Raw genomic sequence first — 22421 nt, 5'->3', positions numbered from 1 at the left:
GATGGCAGAACTACTGCTCTTTCAAGGCACAACAGAAATCGTGATTTTTAGCTGAAATCTTCCACTTTTGAGAGCAGTCAAACAAAATTTGTGCATCAAGATTCAGCCCAAAGACCACTATGTACTTCAACCTCTGTTTTATATGAATTTGAAAATTCCTCAAATAATATAGATAAATATATGCAAGATGTCAAATATGTGGCTATTATGAATCAAATTATCTTGTTTTCTATTCATGGCTGAGACCCAGGATTATCACAAACCTGAAGAATTGTTTTAACTTAATTATTAAGGATATATAACTTTTCTTCCATAAGAACATGAAGGAACTCAAAGAATCAAAATTTTGTTTGATTTTAGAATCAAACAAAACAGATGCTAACTAAATAAATTACAGGAGCAGTTTTTACCAGACTGTTGAGCAAAGTTTGATAAGTGGTTTGATAAGTGGTTTCCAAACTTTTCAATTAAGAGGATTCCTTCTTAATGTGTATATACACATACATGTATATACAAACATCCATATGCATATGTAGTCACACATGCATTTGTAAGTATATATACATGCACATCTATATCTTTAGATGATTATAATTTGCTCTTTTAAAATATGCATGTCCATATAGATAAACAGCAATAGTAGATGCACAAATGGATTTTCAGTGCCCTAGCTATAACTCCCCACTTCCAGAGATGACCATAGCATGAATTCTTGTTCAACTTTCTTGGACAATGAATATATAAAAAAAAAAAAAAATACAGTTTTAGCTCAGATATGTAAAATGTGCAAGTCATTACTCTTATCTTCATAACAGGAAATAAAATTGAACGAAGTGAAAATTGAAGACTTGACTTGGATTCAACAGGGAATTGAGGTCTCAAGGCAAACAACCACTCCCAAAACTGGAGAGACAGGCAAATATTGAGAACCACAGCTGATATCAGAGCAGAAGCCACTGGAATCAGCACCTGTTGAGAACACTTATTAAACTGTAGTTGAGATGCTGGAGACTTAAGTGTAGACTAGCGAGCATGAGAAACTTCTAAGGGCAGAGTCTTAGGGAGCCTCCAAACTCTCCTCACTTTCCCTCCAGGAACCCTGTCAAATCTCATGGTGAAGATTGGAGAAAGATCTCCTTGTGCTTCTGGTGGGGAGGGGAGGGGAGGGGAATGTAACCATTGTGAAATACTCTCAGAACAGTCTCCCATAAAAATGCCTGCCCCCGGAGGAAGCTATTGTGATCTTGGGGAAGGGCAATTAAACAACCCCAAACCTGGTCTAGACTTTCTGTCTCACTTAAAAGGAGGATGAGAAAAGGTAAGAAAATCTTCTGCAGGTCACAACCTATGAATTTAGACCTACCAAAGAGGCTGAGATTTAATATTTAGACTAGAGGATGCTTTTCCTCTCTGACACCTTAGCACTACATCACCTAGACTCCAGTATTATTACTGTGGTTCACAACTGGGAGAGCTGCAAGACACAGATTCTATTGAAGAAGAAATTCTTAGGGAAACCTAAAAATCACAGGGAAGAAAAGAAGAAAAAAAAAGAAAACATAAACAATAAGAAAATTAAGGAAGCCTCTGGCAACTAGAGCTACACAAAACATTCAAAACAGACCAGCTCTTAGTCAGCTTAAAATAAAACCCCACACTAAGAACCTAACTACTTCATTTCCTATTACCAGATAAGTCATGTCTGTCTTTCTACAAAAAAATTATAAGGCATGCTAAAAAGCAAGAACGAATATAATCTAAAGAGACGAAGCAAGCATTGCAACTGGACTCAGATATGTATAGATTTAGAGATTATCAAATAGGAAATTAAAGTAACTACGATTAATATTTTTAAGGTTCTAATGAAAAAATTAAACAACATGGAAGAATGGGTGGATATCGTAAGCAGGGAGATGGAAACTTTAAGAAAGGATTAAAAGGAAATATCAGAAATAAAAAACAAACAACACACTGTAAGAGAAATGAGGACTGCCTTTGATGAGCTCAATGGTTGACTGGAACTTGAAGACATATCAGTAGAAACTTCCCAAACTGAAAAGCAAAGAGAAAAAAGACGTTAAAAATGAACAGACTATCTGAGAGCTGTGGGTTAATGAAAAAATGTGAAGCATATGTGTAATAGAAATATTAGAAGCAGAAGACAGAGAGATGAGCAGAAGAAATAAGATAAAATACATATGGAGGAACAGGATAGCAATTATAGTGATTTCCTGTCAGAAATTTGGCAAGCAAGAAGAGAGTAGAGTGAAGTATCTAAAAGGTTGAAATGGAAAAAAAATGGCAACCAAGAATTCTTTACCCAGCAAAATTATCCTTCAGACGTGAAGGAGAAATAAATATCTTCTAAGATGAATAAAAATGGAGGGAATTTGTTGCCAGTAGACCTGCCTTGCAAGAATTGTGAAAAGAAGTTCTTCAAAGATAAGGAAAGTGATTTAGATCAGAAGCTCAATCTAAATAAAGAAATGAAGAGAGTTGTAGAAGGAATAAATGAAGGTAAAATAAAGTCTTTTATTTTCTTATTTCATCTAATAGACAACTGCTTGTTCAAAGTAATAATAACAACAATGTATTAGGTGATGTATATAAATACGTGAAATGAATGGCAGTAATGTTTTATGGGATTGAAGGGAGGAACTGGAATATTCTGTGTTAAGATATTTTCAATACCCACGAAACAGTATAATATTTTTTCAAAGTAGACTTAGATTAGTTGGGAATGTTTATTATAACTCCAAGGAAAATACTAAATATTTTTAGGAAGAGATATAATTGATATGCTAAGAGAAGAGAGAAAACAGAATCATATAAAATGCAGAAAAAAGAGGGGATGATAAGAAGAGAAACAAAGATCAAGTTGAACTAATGGGAAACATATATAAACATGGTGGATATTAATCCAACTCTGTTAATAATTGCTTTAGATGTAAATGATCTAAGTTTACCAATTAAAAGGTAGATAGAGACTGGCATAGTGGGTAAAAAAATAAATAAAACAAGACCCAACCAACTGTATGTTGTCTACTAAAAACTCACTTTAAATATAAAGAAACAGATAGCTAAAAAGTAAAGGGATAGTGTGGGCCATGGTAGCTTAGCAGGCAGACTTCTCACCTGCCTTGCTGAGGACCCGGGTTCGATTCCCAGTGCCTGCTCATACCAAAAAAAAAAAAAGTAAAGGGATAGAGAAAGATATCCCATGCTCACACAAGCCAATAGAGAGCTGGAATAGCTATATAATTTTAGGAAAAGCAGAGTTCAGACAAGAAAAATTATTGGGGATAAGCGGGGGTGGGGGGAGATTACAAAATAATGTAATGAAGCCACTTTTCAAAGACGACATAATTCTTAACATGTATACACCTAAAAATAAAGCATCAAAATACTTGAGGGGAAAACTGATAGAGTTTCAAGGAAGAATGGACAAATCCATAGTTGAAAACTTTAGTGTAGCCTTCTCAGTAGTTATAGATGGAACAGGCAGAAAATCAGTGATGTTATAGTCGAGTGGAACAGCACCATCAAACAACTGGATCTAAGTGACACTTATAGACACTTCATCCAACAACAGAATATTTATTCTTCTCAAGTTCATACAGGACATTTACCAAGATGGAGCACATCCTGGGCTATAAAACACACCTGCACACATTTGAAAGAAAAATTATGCAGGGTATGCTCTCAGACCACAAAGCAATTAAACTAGAATTCAACAGTAGAAACACTTGGAAAAATCCCCCCCAAATTTAGATTAAACAACACATATTCAAATAACATATGGGTCAAAGAAGTCTCAAGATAAAATTTTAAAATATTTTCAATTAAACAAAAAATAAAAGCAAACACCAGCATTTGCGGGATACAGCCAAAGTAGTGCTTAGAGGAAAATTAGATGCATATACTAGAAAAGAAGAAAGAGCTAAAATAAATTATCTATTGGGAAATTAAAGAAGAACAATACAAACGTAAAGCAAACAAAAAAAAGAAATAAAAATTATTGACATAAATGTAAAATGCAAAACTATACAACTTCTACAAGGTAATATAGGAGAACTTGGGTTTAACGATGAATTTTTAGATAAAACACCAAAATAATGGTTCATGGAAGAAAAAAAAAAAGAGAAGTTGAACTTTATTAAAACTGAAACTTCTGCTGTACAAAAGACACTGTTAAGAGAGTAAAAAGACAAGTCACAGACTGTGAGAAAATATTTGGAAACCATATATTTGAAAAAGGACCTGTATCCAAAATATACAAACTTCCTAAGCCTCAGCAATAAGAAAACAACTCATTTTAAAAATGGGCAAAAGTTCTAAACAGGCATTTCACCAGAAAAAATATGCAGATATCTGGTAAGCACATGAAAAGATCCTGAATATCTCATATTGTTAGGGGATTGCAAATTAATTCCATGAGATGCCTCTATACACCTGTAAGAATGGTGAAATGTCAAAACACTGACAATAACCAAATATTGGAGAGGAAGTGAGCAGAAGGAATGCTGATTTATCACTGGAGGGAATGCAAAAAGGTACAGCCACTTTGGAAAACATTTGCCAGTTTCTTATAAAGCTAACAGTAAAACTATGATCCAGAAATCATGCTCTTAAGTATTTACTCATTTGAGTTTGAGTAGAATACTTGAATCCATGAAAAATCTGCACATGGATGTTTACAGTAGCTTCAGTCATAATCACCAAGAACTAAAAGCTAGGAAGGTGTCGTCCAACAGTGAATGGATAAACTGTGGCACATCCATACACTGGTTATTCAGAGATAAAAGGAATGAGTCACACCAACAAAAACATGGAGGAACCTTAAAGGCATAATGTTAAGTGAAAGGAGGCAGTCTGAAAATGCCAAATACTGTATGATTCCAATTCTATAACGTTCTAGAAAAGACAAAACTATAGAGGCAATTTAAAAGGCAGTAGGTGTCATGGGTTGGAGGGGGAGAATAAGGGGAGGGATGAACAGGTGAAGCACAAGGAATTTTTATGGCAGTGAAACAATTCTGTATGATATTGTAATGGTGGATACATAATATTATGCATTTGTCAAAAAACTTAGAACTGTACAGTTCAAAGAGTAAACATTATTGTAACCTATGGACTTAGTTAATAATAATCGTATTGATATTGGCTCTTAAATTGTAGCAAATTTACCACACTAACACAAAATGGTAAAAATAGGGGAAACTGTTTTTGGGAGGTATGGGAACAGCTATGTGCTGGTTTGAAAGGATGTATGTACCCTAGAAAAGCCATGTTTTAATCCTAATCCCATTTTGTAAAGGCAGTCATTTCTTCTAATCCCTATTCAGTACTGTACATTTGAATCTGTAATTAGATCATCTCCCTGGAGATGTGACTCAATCAAGAGTGGTTGTTAAGCTGGATTAGGTGGAGACATATCTCTACCCATTTAGGTAGGTCTTGATTAGTTTACTGGAATCCTATAAAAGAGGAAATATTTTGGAGAAAGCCAGAGATTCAGAGAGAGCAGAGAATGCTGCAGCACCACGAAGCAGAAAGTCCACCAGCCAGCACCTTGGAGATGAAGAAGGAAAATGCTTCCCTGGGAGCTTTATGAAAGAAGCTTCATGAGAGAAAGCTAGTAGATGATGCCACACTTGCCATGTGCCCTTCCAGCAGAGAGAGAAACTGTGACTGTGTTCGCCATGTGCCTTTCACTTGAGAGAGAAACCCTGAACTTCATCAGCCTTCTTAAATCAAGGTATCTTTCCCTGGATGCCTTTGGTTGAACATTTGTATAGACTTGTTTTAATTGGGATATTTGCTCGACCTTAGAACTGTAAACTAGCAACTTATTAAACTTCCCTTTTTAAAAGCCATCCTTTTTCTGGTGTATTGCATTTTGACAGCTAGCAAACTGGACCAAGGTATATGGAACTCTCTTTTGTAAATGAAGATTTGAAAATTAATGACTAATAAAAAAGATAATCACTTTGTGTTGTACGGTTTTACTTTCTGATAAAAAGAAAGTATAGTAGTTTGAATTGGATGTTTGCCCTCCCACAGGTAAATAAGTAGCATTGCACATTGATTCCAGCTAAATATTCTTTTTTGATAGAAGACATTAATTAAATCTTACTCAATATTTTCCATGGATAGTATTATAGATGACTATGTATCTGAGTAGTCCTGCTGAGCAGCGAGTGGTAAATGTAATGCATTCATAGGGATAAGCCTCCATTATGAAGATAACTATTTGTAAAGGCACATTTTAAGAATTTGGCCATTTCAGGAATTTAATTTTCAGCAATATTGTCCTTTGAACTCTTCTTGTTTGATTTGAAAGGTACTTTCAAGAAGAGAAATGGAACATATCACCAGCATTTGTTTAAAGTTTTGAGATATTTTTTTGCAGTATTGGTTTAATAAGGATAAACACATTTGGAAAATTCTTTCAATATTTTCATTGTCAAGAATATTATGTTACCGAAACAACCAGAAACAGATGTGGGAAGACTGAGAAAGTGTGAAGTTTTCTTTCTCCACACAAAGAGTATTTTAGATGACAGTTACCATCTCAAATACTAACTTGAGAATTGGTGTTCTTTTATTAATCTGTGATCAGCCTGTCTCTGATCCCTTCCTGCTTTGATTATCATTGACCCACAGCATGACTAGAAGGTTGGTTGGATCTAACCTTCCTGAGCAATTTTCCATACACCCCAAACCTAGCTTATAAGATTTGTTTGCCTTGTTTTCGTTGCTTCAAGATTTTGCTTTGAATTTGGAAAATGGCAAATTTCATGCTTATTCTATGTGATGGATTAGGTTGGAAATGCCTAAATGAGTCCTTCCTAGATGGATGTGGGTTTTAAGGGGAACCTGGAAACATGACATCTTATTTTAATTAAATAAACTTTGAGTGATGGAAATTTAGTTACCATATCAGGTCAGAGGATATATCTGTGCATGGGAGAATTTTCTTTAAGTCCACCTAGCCAAGGTTTAGTGTGACCTTGGACATTGTAAGTGGGTTTATAAATAAATGGAAGAAAAGCTCTTTATCCTCAAGGAGCTTTCCTGACAGTGTTGAAACTTCTTATGATTTTGTGATATTTTGGCTTATTCCACCTGATATATTCTTAATGACTTGGAATCCAATGAGTTTTAGGTTAAAAATTCTTTATCCATCAGTACAGATTATTCTTTATCACTATGGACTATTTCAGTGACCTCCTGATAAAAATAAATTACACTGTATTAGATGGATTCTAATTCTACTGTAATGGAATTGGTAAATACATCAGGTGAAGAAGGATTCAGCAACACTTCATTCATCCTGAGTTTAAGCTCTAGGAGCAAACAGAGATGCAGTTATAAATTACAAAGAAAAACACATACACATAAAAGCCTTAGAAGTAGTCAGCCTTCTTGTTAAAAAAAGAAACAAAAGCTTTAATTATATAAGTGTTGTTTCCTTTTTGAAAGAAAGCAGATATCTTCTCAGTACCTATATATTATTTACTACAATTTTCACATTGGTTTATTTAATTTTCTGAGCTACTGAAACAATAAACAGAGCAGAACAGATGATAATATTTGAGAAGTTTCCACTAATGACAAGGATAGACACAGAATACAAAACACCTAAACTTAAAAACCTCAGTAAGTTTAAGAAATACTTCTGCATGCCTAATGCCTTTGAATTTTTTAATTGCAGTCTAGCTTAATGTAGTAATTAATATTCTTACTGACCTCCTTGTTTCATTAAGAATGTGTTTAATTATATTAAGTACTCTTCCTTTAAAAATGCTGGCAAGGCCATACATTTTAGAATAAATTACATCAGAAATGATTAAAATAAGAATAAATCATGGTGCTTATTGGTTAAAAATGTTACTGATGTAGAACATTTACTGACAGTGTGGTCTTTTCTTCCGTAAGACAAGTAAACAAGTCTTGTGGCCAACCCGAGTGATCTGTAGCCTCAAGTTTATAGCCCTTGACGTGTATCAGGAAGTTACCAATGCTCAGAATATTCTAGTGCATAATCCTGGAAACTGGAGTGGGAAAATATTTTTAGACATTTATGTAATGCGTTTTATTGTCATCACTCTTGTTTTCTTTCCATCCTCTATTTCACATATCTTCTTATAAAAAGAAATGAACGATTAGTTACAAAACTCATTGTTTGTTTTTCACCAAGAGTATGATCCTATGCTTTCTTTTCATAGATCCAGGGCTGCACCGGCAGCTGTATTTTCTGCAAAGACCATCCAGTGTAGTAGCCATTGAAGGAAAAGATGCTGTGCTGGAGTGTTGTGTTTCTGGTTATCCTCCCCCAACCTTTACCTGGTTAAGAGGAAAAGAAGTTATCCAACTCAGGTATACATTTAGAACCTTCATGAAGCATGTGGTGTTATTGATATTTCTCTAATTTGATGTGAGTACCCAGAAACACTAGACATTTTCATAATAATTGCGTATTTTTCACATTTTTTGGATTATACCAGATATGAAAGACATTGAGCACCTGGGATGAGTGAATAAATAGTCAACATCCATGAGACCAATTCTGAAAGGGAATTTAAAAAATTAGGGCTGCCATTGAGATGGTCCTGCCCAAAGAGTCTTCGGCAAAGACTCTCAACCCCCTTGGGGGATCTCATCCCAAGGGTTGAAATAATAGTTTGCATGTCATTATCAGATTGGTGCATTTTTTTTTAGCTCAGATTCTATCTCTCACCATTCGAACTATAACAAATATTTATCATAAGGCGGGAAGAAAAGTTGGCTGGCTGTGACTCACAGGGACAGGCTTAGTGAGAAAACAGACTCAGTTGAAAAAATTTCCATAAAACAGATCTCATCTTAAGAAATTAACGTCATAGATTTTTTATTTTAGCGTGCACCTTCTTAAGACATTTATTTCCTATGATGGCATATGTCCATGATCATAGGTTAATCTTTATATTTCATCTACCTTAAATAATTTTATATATATAAAACAATGGTATGGTGTCAATATTTCTGAGAATATTAAAGCATGCAATAAACCTGGATACAGTAACAACATGTTGTTGTCTCTAGACATAGCCAAGGCATTCTTGGTTTAATATGAAATGTGACTTTGTGCAAAAACCACTAAATTGAATGCCAGGACACAGTATATTGACTTGCACTATGGGCAATCCCTTCTTTGGAACAAGAGGTCCTCAAATACGAAATGAAAGAAATGTTTGAGAATATCTATAAATTTATTTTAATATCAATTTCCTAGTTTAATCTATTTAATATCTTTGATCACTGCACAGAGCCTTCCAATAGAAAGCTTATTCTGAATGAATTTTTGATCAATAAATGCCATGTTAAGCCCCTATGGCATAGGGTTTGTTTTCAATTTTATATTTTGAGCTATAAGTTTAAGGTTCCTTTGTGGAGTTCATTTAAATCTCTGTTGACTTCGCTTCATATATACATTTATTACTTAATTGTGTAATTTAATATGCCTTATGCCTTACAGGTCCAAAAAGTATTCTTTATTGGGTGGAAGCAACTTGCTTATCTCCAACGTGACAGATGATGACAGTGGAACTTACACCTGTGTTGTCACATATAAAAATGAGAATATTAGTGCCTCGGCAGAGCTCACAGTCTTGGGTAAGTTAATGGTTCAAGATGCATTTACATTATACTCTTCAAAACATAACACAATGATACTTTAAATGTTTATCATTGAATTGCTTACTATGTTTATTTGTGTGGTATTATAAAATTCCAATATTCCACAGGGGCTAAATGCAGAGTTTGAATGCTTGCTTGCTCATTGAATTAAATTCAAGATACATTTCTTTTTAGTCTAATTATTCCAATGACAAAACTGGAGCACATCAAAAATTATTTGACAGACGTGTTGGGTACCAGATGAAGGGTTCTAAAATATCATATCTAGGGAAAAGCAATGAATAAAAAATTGAGAGAATTTGTATAAGAATTATGGACTTCAGTGGAAAAGGCAGATGACCTTTGAGATGACAGGTACGCTAACATAAATTTGGGTGTGTTGATAAGATTATTTTGTTAATATGTAAATACTGTAGGTGCTTTGATGGAAGTAAACCATTGAAATCAAATACGTCTGTAGAAAAATTTCATAGCAAGACTTTAAAGATATCTAAGGGACATGTACAGGTTAATATTCCTCAAGAAAGCCAGAGTCAACATGAATCAATGCAAATTAATAATTTTATGTATGGTGAATACTCAGACAAGCATATATTTTATCATATAATCCAGATTTCTTTTAGCTAGTTCCATTTGAGTCATGTAGTTTAGATGAAGTACCTTAACATTTAAATTTCAATAGCTTTTTCCTGTAACAACAGCAAAAAAATGGTTACCATTATTTGGAATTTTCCTCTAGAATAAATCTTTTTGCCTTTTAACAAATCCAGGAAAAATTGCAGGCTGTTTAAATGTTATTCAGTAGAAATGAAAAAGTATGGTATGCTGATTTTATCTGCTAAGCTATAGGAAAATATTATTATGCTATTCATTTTGCTTTTCGGCTTTAAAGTTTAGTCCAAAAACACTTTCATCTGCAGACAGAGTAATTACATACATGATGGGTTAGGCAATTGAGATGTTTGGTTTTTGATCAAACCACAAACATTAAACTAAGAATAGGCAGAAGACTTTAATTCTTTGGCTTTGGAGGTAGCATTATTCTAACTAAAATATGAGCTGCCCTTAAAATGGCAACAATTTAATTTACTCATATTTTACATGGAAGCTTTTTGAAAACAAAAGAAAATAGAGAACTTGCACATTTGTAATATCCAAGTAGTATAGTAACACAGAATGGCTATCATAAAAATCACCTTGTAATGTGTATTATTGATCATAAGGCAAATGTGATTATAGAATAAGCTAGAATTTATACTGATCATAGGTAACATTTACTTACAAGTAGAGGAGGTCAAATTTTATATCTAATTAATGAACAATATTTTGACATGCAATACTTCATTGATATCTTAGCCAAATGTGTATAAATACTGATGTCTTGTGATAAACTAATATATTAGCTAAGACATATGTGTACAGACATGCATTATATATGCACACATATTGATATTCTTTTTTCTTCTTGAATTGTTTATTACAAAATAATCATCTGTTTAATACATGTAAAACTATCCAAAGATATATAAGAAAAAAGTTAATAATTCCATCAGTGCAAGCCTTGCATTCTCATCTCTCTGAGGTAAATAAATAGCTTGATCTCTTTGCAGCATATATGCCCACATACAGTTCTGTAATTCTGTGACTATGGGATGCTGCCTTGATTCTCCTTTATGGAAGATGATAGGTCCATATTCTGTTATTTCTAGTAGAACTCAGCCTATTTTTTAATGTTTTAATGACATAAGAAATAATGCCAATATAATAATATCGATATATATTAACATAGCATAATAAAATCAATATGTAAAATAATTATAACAGTGCATAGATGTGTGTATATAAAAACACTTAGTGTAATATGACATTTATTCTTCGCAACATCTTTAGTGGGGTATTTGTGGTGCTCCTTCCTTTCTAGTTCTGTACAAATTGAGAAATAAGAAAAAGAAACCACCCCTTTGTGGTTGATATCTGCATGAGAGAGGCGTGCCTGGCTGGTCACTGGCAGCAGGAATCTTGGCAGAACCTCGGTCCAAGGAGAGGGCTCTTCCAGAACACTGCCCAGTGGTGGGCAGTGATTGGGAGTGTGCACTCTCTTTGGTCAGATATGCCCCCAAGGAAAGGAAGGAGCAAGGGACTCCTTTATACTTGTAATCAGATGAAGTCATTTGTGCTGTTTGTCCACCCTTCCTCCAAAGAAGAAGCCGACTTGAGAAGGGTGTGGTAAGGCCAGGAAGCTTACACTGGAGGAATCCCCTTCTCATGGAAGGACATCTCAGTACTGGAGAAGAAGCATTTACCATAACTGCCCCCAGCACCAGATCTTACCATTATCCTCATTTTACACATGAAGACACGTAGGCACAGCAAGATGACTAACGTTGCCAAGAAAATGCTGGTTTACAGAAGCAGGATCCAGGGTTCTAGTCCAGATAGTCAAATTAAAGAGTTCCATTGCCTGTGCTCTGCTGCCTGCCTGGATTATCTTCTTTTTTTTTCTGAAAAACAGTTAAAAATGAATAGATTTGTGTGATATAAATGAGATCCTGAAATTTCAGTTTTATTAATAGCTGGATTTGTAGTCATTTAAAGCAAATGCCATATGAGAAAATACAGTGATGATCTTGAGATGGCAAAAGGTTAGTAAGGACATGGAATAAAGGAAAAACAAAAGACAAAAGATTGTTCTTTTGAGTAAGAGTTTAAAATAACCAGTCATACTGATATTCCCTGGGAGAGGAGGCAGATGACAGTATACTTTATTGGATATTGCTTACTCTGTAACTATAGCTTATTGTATTTTTCAAAGAAGTATACTATTTATATAATCAGAAAAACCAACTTGAAACTATGAAAGTTAAATGTGTTTATGGCTATAAAAAGAGGAAGAAAAATATTAAGGATAAAATAAGATTCAAACATAACCCAATGAAATGGACTTTGCAGAAACACATACATTTTCATTTTCTCCATATAAATGATATATATGTTCTGTATTGTAACCTTTTTTTCACTTAAAGAGAGATCATGTCATTTTTTCTCTGTGTGTCTTATGAATATGTCATTCTCCATTGCCTGATTGTTGAGCATTATGTTGTTTCCAAGTTTTATTAAAACAAGCATATATATATCTTTGCCTTTTTTTCCTCTTCATTAAAGGAAAAATATCTCAGAAGTATTTGTACCTGATCAAGTAGTGCAAAGTGCAACAATTTGCTCTTCACCAAAATAATGCATTCCACCTCTCAAATTTGCCTATTTAGACACATTTGTAAAATAGAGAATTCCTGTTCCAGTTAGTATCGTTTGGAAATTTCAGTTCTTTAATAGTTTTATTGGCCATTTTCATTTTATATTTTGTGAGTTGACTATCCATCATCTTTGACCTTTATTCTTTTTTTAAATATTCATCTTTATTTTATTAATTTTCAGGAACTCTTTACTCAGGAAGAATAGCAACTATATGTTCTATATGCTATGCATTGGTTCCTCTGTTTTTTCTTTTCCTTTTTTATTTTTTTACCTCTTGTATTTGAAATCAAATAAGACTGCTGGTTTTGTTTCCATTAGACTTATATTTTTTATTCTAAATGAGCCACCCTATTTAAAAAAAATCTGGATATAGATTAAATGGCAAGTACATAAATTAAAAGCATTACTTATTTTTTAAAACTATGGGTTTTGGTGTTTTGTCTTCCTTAGTAATCTTCTTGGTAAATAGGTATCTTAAAGGTCTCCCATATACCTTATATGATTTATAACTATCATAGAAGTCATGATTTAATTCATGAGTTGTTTGGAATATTGTTTTAATTGTTCTGTCCAAGTTCTAAAAATGAATGCTGTTATTATAAAGTCTTTGATATAGACTTTGAATCTGATATAAAGTTAAACTCATCTTACAGGGCCGAATATATATATATATATATATATATATATATGGAAAATAGAATTCACTGCTTTTTTAATATGAAAAGATTTCAAATTAGGGGGAAAGAACCTCAATATTAGTGTTAGTCATATTTACTTTTCATCATCTTTGAGATTCTAAGCTTATTTAAATTCTTCATAAAATAAGATCTCATGAGAAACCCAAGAATGTGTTTATAAAACTTTGATACTGTATTTTATCAGATTCTTATTTCACCTTTCAACTCCTGGTCCCCTTCCTCTACTTACACTGGCTTTGAATGAGTCCATGCATGAACTAACACACTTTTAAGTAGGATGTCATTTTATTTACACCAAGATAAAGAGAATTGTTGCTGCTTTCCTTGAGAATTTCAAAGAGTTAATATGCATTAAATATCATTTGAAGCTTAGCAGTTTACATTGCCTTGTTCTAAAATGAAAATTGAAATTTCTGTAATCGTTTAAAACTGTTGGTTTGGTTCAGTTTGGTTATGTTAGACAAGATTAAGGACAATGCTTAAAATGAATCAAGTATATGTATGTCTGCAGATGTGTTCTTAATCATAGCCATTTATGATGATGTTTTGAACTAGTATCAATACAGTATCAGGGGGTATCTCTTGGGTTCGTTTGCTCTACTAGACTCTGTGAAGTATATAAAATGTACTGTACTTACAAATTTATAGTCAGTTGCCCTAAAGCCTTCTGAATCAGATTTCTTACATATTGCATGTAAACATGGGGCTTGTAAGGATATGAAGAGTTTAGTCTGTGTTCTCCTAGAAGAAAGAGCCTAAGGCAGAGGGCACAGCAGAAGTCCTCAAGTGCAGGATGCTTTGGGTAACTCTGAATACTGCTGCAAGCTTCTAAGTTGTTTAGATCCTTAATGCCGTGATTGTTTTTCGCAGAGCTATGTTTTCTACAAAAGAACAAAAGAATGGCATGCTGTCTGTTCTTATTTTCAAAGTGTCTGTTGAAATACTGTTATCCATTTTTCTGGGTCAAGAATTAAAATCACTATTTTTGAACATATATCCATTTTTTACTTCCCCCACTCACTTCCACCCTCAATTCCTCTACCTTTCCTTATGCGCGACCCTCAAAAACCATGCCAGTGATTTGCTACTGCCTGAGGTCTAATTGATTCTGGATCTGGATCAGTACAGAAATGCATACTTTAAAAAGTATTTAATCTTCAACCAATAAAGTGCTTGACCTTGGACAAGTTCTGTGCACTGTCTATACAGCTGCAGAGAAGGTAAGGGGAAAGTTCACTTGGAAGAGCTATTCCTTAGAAGCCATTAGGTCTAACATCAGTGAGGAAATTAAAATACTTTTGAACTCTAGAATTCCATTTAAAACAGTCTGACCTTATATAAGCAATATGCAATGAAAAGTTTATTTTTGTGTGTATATTTTTTCATTCATTTGTCTTACTAAAAAATTGCCTTATCAAAATGTTGGCAAATACAGGCTTTGAAGAATACAAATGTGTCTGCTAGGTTAGCCCTTTGCAGAAAATTGAAAATGTGAAATCAAATCTAAGAGTTCTCTATATCTCCCATCCACGGGTGTCAGATATCACTTCATATGGTACTTACATTTATACTTCTACCAAGAAAATCCTCTGAGAAGAAGCCCTCTGAGGGAAATATTGTACGTACCAGAGATTTCTCTCAGATAACAGAAACCGGTGGGCCATTCTCAAGGAATGTGTTAAGTAAGGCTCTCTCTACACACCTGAACATATCCACCTTACATAGAAATATTCCTTAGGCTTGCTGGCAATGGAAATTAAATGGCATTCTTTAGGCCTGCTGGCAATGGAAATTAAATTGCATTCTTTTCAAATATCTTTCCATGTTCTTTCAAATGCGTATGGTTATATAAACCATAAAGTAATACACTGATCCTGGAAATAGTTTGATAATAGAGCAAATTATTCAGAAAAGTTAAGAAAAATTATCTTAAAAGAAAAGAACAGGTTAAGATATATAGGGGAATTAAAAACCATTGTTAAAAACTGTCATTTTGTAATATAGTGGGATGGAAAAGTCCACAGTAATGGTTCATTTTTTGCTGGACATGTTTTTGAATAATAGAAAATATGGCTGGATATATAGTGAGCTGACCAATTACAATTTCTAGTCCCAAATATACAATGGAACCACAGCCTTAATAGTAAATCAAAAACCAACTGGTGGGTACCTCTTGTGTACTGAGCACTGTAGAGAAAGGAAAGAAAGTATGGTATAGACCTGAGCCTCAAGGACTAGTTAGGCAAATAGACAAAAAAACAGGACTTACTAAAATGCCAAAGAACTGCTGGGAAAAAGGAGGTGAAGGACCCTTAATACAGAATTCAACAAAGATGAGAGAATGGGAAATGAGAAGGTGGGGGGCAAGGGGTAACTTTCTGGATTGAGGGAAGTGGTTTGGGGATGAGTGAGGGATGGGGAAGGGGAAGAGATTTGATGGGTCTGCAGAATGTGGGTACAAAGGATGCCTGAAGCTGGACTGGGAAATTGGTATAGTCCTGACTGTTTGGCTAACATGCTTAGATTTTATCTTGAGGGCAATGGGAAGACATGAAAAGATGTTTGAGTTGTGGCTTGCTAGCTGTTTAAGGTTATCCAATTATGCAACCCTCTAATCCTCCATCTGTTCCTTCATTTATAAAAGAATGATAGTTACTTCTTCATAGGATTTAGTGGCTGCTTGGAAGTGAGAATTGGGAGAAAACGATTCCAGAAAACCATGTACTCTGGGAAAGAAATATAAAATGCTCCCCCAGCCCTTGTGTGAACCCTAAAACCTAGTTGCAAAGATTAAATAAAGATTAAAACAAAATAGAACAAAAAATGCTGTAAATGTTAAAACACCCCATGTACTTGCTGCATATCTAACTTTCCTCATTTACAAAATGTGTTTAGCAATAACTAAGCATAGCTCTCATAAAGTGTGGAGGAATCGATATAATGATATCCTAATGATACACAAAATTTATTTGGCAGTCATCTCTAGAAACAGAGAGAAAAATTAGCTTGGTTTGTGGAATAAGGATGGAATCCAAATTGATGAAGTATTTTGTTTGCTCTACAGTTTGCTGTTCATGCTTTTTACCCAACTAGATTGTGAGAAGTTTAAAAGCAGGAACAATGTTTCTACATCGAAGGTCACTCAGATCTTTGATTCATTCTCTGGATCATCTGAGTTTTTAATAGAAGAAGAAAAATTGAATATACATACCAATAAGTTGGTAACTTTCTATCAAAATACTTTATAAGATCTTCAGGGAGAGTCATGTTTTTTTCATAAGCCACAGAAAGAGTAGTTGTTCTATGTAAGATATTGTTAAAAAGATTCTTTAATCAGCTTTATATAGAAATGAGCTACAATGGAGAAGTATAGCTTCCACATTGCTTACATATTTACAGAACTAACCATCTATAATTCCCAGGGCTGTGAAAATACTTCCCTTTTATAATAGCAATGGGTCAAAACTCAATTCTTTAATTACATGATAGATTATTTGTGGTCTGTGGACCTTATAAATTTCATTTTCCTTGGTCTTGTTTTATTTGTCCATATGATCATAATCTCTTTATTTAATAATTATTAAGTATAAAGCACTATTTGTATTTTAGAGCTTGTAATTATAAACAACACTCCTCAATTTCAATAGTAAAGCTATCATGAAGATATTTTTCTTTTTTAAACCAATTCTAAGATATGCTCTATGAATTCAATTTACTATACACAAGGAAGTAAATGTTCACAGAGCATCAACTCTCACATGTATCTAGTAATGGAAGAGAGAATGATCACTCCAAATTGAAATGGCTTTGTAGCCTTTTATTTTTTGCAATTGCATTAATTATATATTTTTTATTGATGCATATGTGATACTAGTTGCTATTTTCTGAGCAAGTAACAATTTGTCAAGAAGAGAATTGACCCATCCGTTCTTTTAGAGAGTTAAGTGGCGCATCCCTCTAAGATGTCCAGTTGCCTCCTTTATAAGCTGGCTGTTGGATAATCCACATTGGATTTTAGGCCTAGGCTCTTTGCCACAAATGGGAAACCATTATTATAAAATATATAAAGATAATATTAATCCTTCCTTACAACGTTTAACTCTTTGAATGGAATTCTGAATTTACAACTTCACTATCTCTGCTTAAGCGCAGTCCTTAACTTCCATGTGTATCTATAATTAGCCTTTATTAGCAGTGATCCCCTCACCCATATGGATTTAATGATCATAGCCATAAAAAAATAGTGCTCTAGATAAGTTTATATTGATTATCCTTCTCAATGTAATTACCAAAAGGTTCATAATGAAATTGGCTATGATCCCAATTGTAGGACACAAGTTCGCAATATCAGACAGAATTAAGAAAAAAAAAATTCAAAATCACCTATTAGCTGCTTCCCCATCTCTGGGTACATTTTTTATCCTAGTTACTTTCCTCAGCTGAGATCATGTCTATCATAAGAGTGTACAAAAGTTCTGTCCAGAAGAATATAATAAGATTCCATTCCGTATATTTTTGCTTTTAGCTATGAATTCAGGCTATTGATAATAAAATGATTTGGTATTACCGTTGCCAGGTGTACTTGGTCATAGAAATACTAGTTGGATTGGATTGGTGGGAGGGTTTGTTTATCTGTTACACAAATATTTAGTGATGGTATACTATACGCTGAGCACTGGATTTCTGCTCCTTTGTCCTTCCATTGGAGAAAACAATTTGCACAGTGTTCTTGCATTTATACTTTGAGATAGTTATGAATCTAATTGTTTTCTTTCTCTGATAGATGAGGGAGGAAGCAGAGGCCCCAGAGGGAAAGTCAAAGGCTATGTACCAGTTCAGGGCATTAAAAAGGCTATCTAAGACTATGATTTTAATTTGCCCTGATAATCTAAGCAAGGTGAATTGACCACTTGTGGCTTAGAAGGGGGAAAACCACTAACAGTGGAAGAAAGCTACCCGAAAAGGCCATTCCATGCCAAAGTTGTCCTGAAGTTCCAGAACTACATCTTATCCCAGAAGGAGTTTGATTCCATGATCGGACACACACTAACTTAGACAGGAGTGTTTTAATCAAAGTCATCAAGAGTCAGAGTAAGCTATGCTTGCCAATTTTTAAAGATTTGGGAAAAACATGACATTTCTTCATATACTTTCTTTTTTTTTTTTTTTGCTTGGGCATGTACCGGGAAATGAACTCGAGTCTCCAGCATCATAGGGGAGAATTCTGCCACTGAGCCACCATCAGAATGCCCCATAAGCTTTTAAGGGTTGTTTTCCTCATTTATAATCCAATATCTCTAGGTATAATCATTTGAGGAATTTTAAATTGTAGGATGTAGTCTCATCTTTATTATAAATCTGGTATATTTAAGGAAGGAATCACCAGATTATGCTGTATATCCTGAAATTCATACCTAAGACCAAAGCTCCTACCACCACTTGGTGGCAGTGTGCCTAATGGCAAAAAATACCAACTTGTAAGCATAAGTTTTAAAATGGTGGACATTAAAGCAGTTTCAGTGTCTATCCATACAGTGGTTGATTCATTTATCTATTAACTCATCCAATGAATGTGCATTGAAAATGCAATAATTTTTTTGGCCTAATGTCTTTTTTAATAGCTTTATTGAGATGTAATTCATATACCATGCAATCTACACATTTAAAGTGCACGGTGGTTTTCAGTATAATCACAGGGATGGTGACTATCATCACAGTCAATTTTAGAATACATTTTTTACCTTAACAAGAAATCCTGTACCTTTTAGCTATCAGCCCCTTAATTCCACCCCACCTACCAACCCTAAGCAACCACCAATCTACTTTCTGTCTCTATCCTATGCCTACTCTGGACATTTCATAGGAATGGAATCATATAGTATGTGACCTTCGTGACTTGATTTTTTCACTTGGCAAAATATTTTTAAGTTTCAGCCACGTTGTTACATGTATCAACATGTCAATTCTTTTTATGGCTGAATAATATTCCATTGTATGACTATACTGCTTTAGTTTGTTCATTCATCAGTTGATGGGCATTTGTTTCCACCTTTTGACTTTTATGAATAATGCTGCTATAAAAATTTGCATACAAGATTTTGTGTGGGCATATAAGTATTTACCCAAGAGCTGGTATAATCATTTGAGGAATTGCCAGACTAATTTACGATGCAGGTTCACAATTTTGCATTCTCACCAGCAGTGTATAATGGTTCTGCTTTTTCCATATGCCTACCAACATTTGTTATTATCTGTTTGTTTGTTTTCCCCCCATGATAGCTATCCTAGTAGATGTGAGCTGGTATCTCACTGTAGTTTTTGTCTATTTTTTTTTTTTTTTTTTTGCATGGGCTGGCTCTGGAACTCAAACCCAGATCTCTGACATGACAGGCAAGAATTCTGCCTGTTGAGCTACCATTGCACCACCCTCTCACTGTAGTTTTTATTTGCATTTCCCTGAGGACTAATGATGTTGAACCCCTTTTCGTGTGCCTATTGACCCTTGGCATATCTTCCTTGAAGAGATAGCTATTCAATTAGTTTGCCCATTTTTACTTGAGTTATTATTAAGTTCTAATGGCCTAATTCTTTAATGGATATTTGTGTTCCAAGTGAGATATACCACTTTCATAGGAACTGGTTAGATGGGATGTCACATGGAGGTGGCATGAAGTCATTGGATCCCTAAGTGAAAATGTCTTAGGTCACAAATGCTGTTTCTTGTGCTTTGTTGTTCTCTTAAATTGCTCTTGTGTCATGCATGTACATTGTTCCTTGGTCATTAAATCTAATGCTGTGTTTCCCTGTGTGGTTTCCCTTTTCCTTCTCTGTGTTTCCATAATTCACTTTTAATTCCTTTGACTATTAGCACATTGGTTAAGCGTTTTCCATAGAAATTCATGCAAGTTGTAGTGACATATGACCCCAACTGGTATCAAGGGGAGAGGTTATAGCTAAGATATTTTCGTGTCACCACAATCATGCGTACTACTCAGCGTGAATTAAGCATTTAAGAAATAAGGATTTTTTTCTCTCTCAGAATTGAATTTGAGTTTCATCCGAATGTTGAATTACATTATATGGGAAAAAAAGTTATATTTCATTTCTCTGATCTTTCTTGTGATGAAACAATCTGTACACCATCCTCAGACTAAAAGCGTCCTTTTTCATTTTATCCATAATCAAACAATGTTTATAAATGCTGCTGTTATACATTGAATTTTAACTGCACTGCAATAAATACATAATATTCTAAATTACAATAAAGATATTTTCATAATGAGTTCTTATGAAACATAATTTAGGCAATATTTCTATATCAGCAAAATGGCAAAGTTACAGATGTAGCATTGTTTCTTGTCAACTATACAATTGAGAGATATCTAATAAAAATGAGGGTTAAAATTCTTGTTCACCCAGAACTGTATTCTTTTTATTGGTTTTCTAACAAAAATGAAAAAAAAAAAAAGACACAAGGTAAGAAAAAGCAAAACAAAACAAAAACCCTCTTTGGTTGCCTCAGTTTAGGAAATACTGAATTAAAGTTAATAGTGCATACTTCTCAGAGTCTCCACAGGCTAATGTTTGGGAAATGCTATTGTGTGTAATTTGCAAAGACCATAGAGTTAAAAACTATTTTTTTTTCCTATGGGTGGACAATAAAGAAGTGATATAAGTGAAAAATCTCCTAATATCAACAGTAAAGCTATACCAGTTTGTGTTATCTGTGATTGTAGCTTAATTGTATACATTTCTATGGAAACTGCCTAACCAATTAACAGCAGATTTTTACCACTCTTAATGGCCATAACTGATGTTATATTCTTGCAGTTCACCCATAACACATTCTGTAAGAAACGACATGATGCCATTTTAATCACAGCACAGGGCTTCCCTCCTGCTAGGAAAAATAAATATGATATTTGTGAGTTTGCAACCACTGCTTTTTTTAGAAGACCAGTAAAGAAAATAATTAGCCCAAGTGATTAAATTATATAATTCAGTTTTCCCTTGGTATGTTCTTACTGACATTCAAAAAGTAGTTAGTGAATCTGCCTGCTGAACTTTCGGTAATAACACTTTATCACCAATTTACAATGCACGAAAACAAAGGAACTTTTAAAGGAGCTGGTATGTGTGTGTGCATGCACACATGATTTTAAAGGATGGTTAGCCAGAGACAAGTGGGGACTGTGCAAATAATATTGTGTTCCTCCTTTAGAATTAAGACTACACTGGTTTATTATTTAGATATATCAGGAAGGTAGTGTGAGAGGAGACATTTTCCTTTTTTTATTTTAAAAATAATAAAGTACCAATAAATGAAATTCTGTCCCCAGAAAGATACCTGTGAGTGTTTTTTTTCTCCACACTCCCTTCTCACTGAGGTTGTTTTACCAGAAGAGCAAGTCAGCTCTCATTTTTCCATTTCCATGGCAGAACCCTAGTTTCTCTTCTTTCCAATTGAATGCTTTATGGATCTCCTTTGAAAGTCTGGAAAATTTGCATGATTCTGACTCTAATCTTTTCATTCTTTCTATCCCTCCATCTGCCGTCTTACTCATCTCTCTACCCCTCCAACCTACTCCAGTTTACACTTGAGCATGTTACCCAATGAGGAGCCATGAACACATCACTCAATCTCTCTAGACATCCTTTGTACAGTGGGCCAGTGACACGTAACTGGCAGAGCTGTTAATCAAGATTAGACAAAGTGGGCAGGCCATGGTGGCTCAGTGGCAGAGTTCTTGCCTGACATACCAGAGACCTGGGTTCGATTCCTAGTGC

At 34.2% G+C, this 22421-nt stretch overlaps 1 protein-coding gene across 1 annotated transcript in view; it reads left to right on the top strand.

Moving 5' to 3' along the window:
* LOC143662403 (netrin receptor DCC-like) overlaps positions 1 to 18494 on the top strand; it is a 528746-nt gene extending 510252 nt beyond the window's left edge. The window contains exons 4-6 of the mRNA XM_077136091.1: positions 8232 to 8382; positions 9521 to 9657; positions 18418 to 18494. Coding sequence (XP_076992206.1) covers positions 8232 to 8382; positions 9521 to 9657; positions 18418 to 18494 — 365 coding nt within the window. The remainder of the gene's footprint in view (positions 1 to 8231; positions 8383 to 9520; positions 9658 to 18417) is intronic.
* Positions 18495 to 22421: the final 3927 nt, after the last annotated feature.

Source organism: Tamandua tetradactyla, chromosome 18, assembly GCF_023851605.1.
Source record: "Tamandua tetradactyla isolate mTamTet1 chromosome 18, mTamTet1.pri, whole genome shotgun sequence".
Lineage (NCBI taxonomy): Eukaryota > Metazoa > Chordata > Mammalia > Pilosa > Myrmecophagidae > Tamandua > Tamandua tetradactyla.
This window is presented reverse-complemented; position numbering and strand designations above follow the sequence as displayed.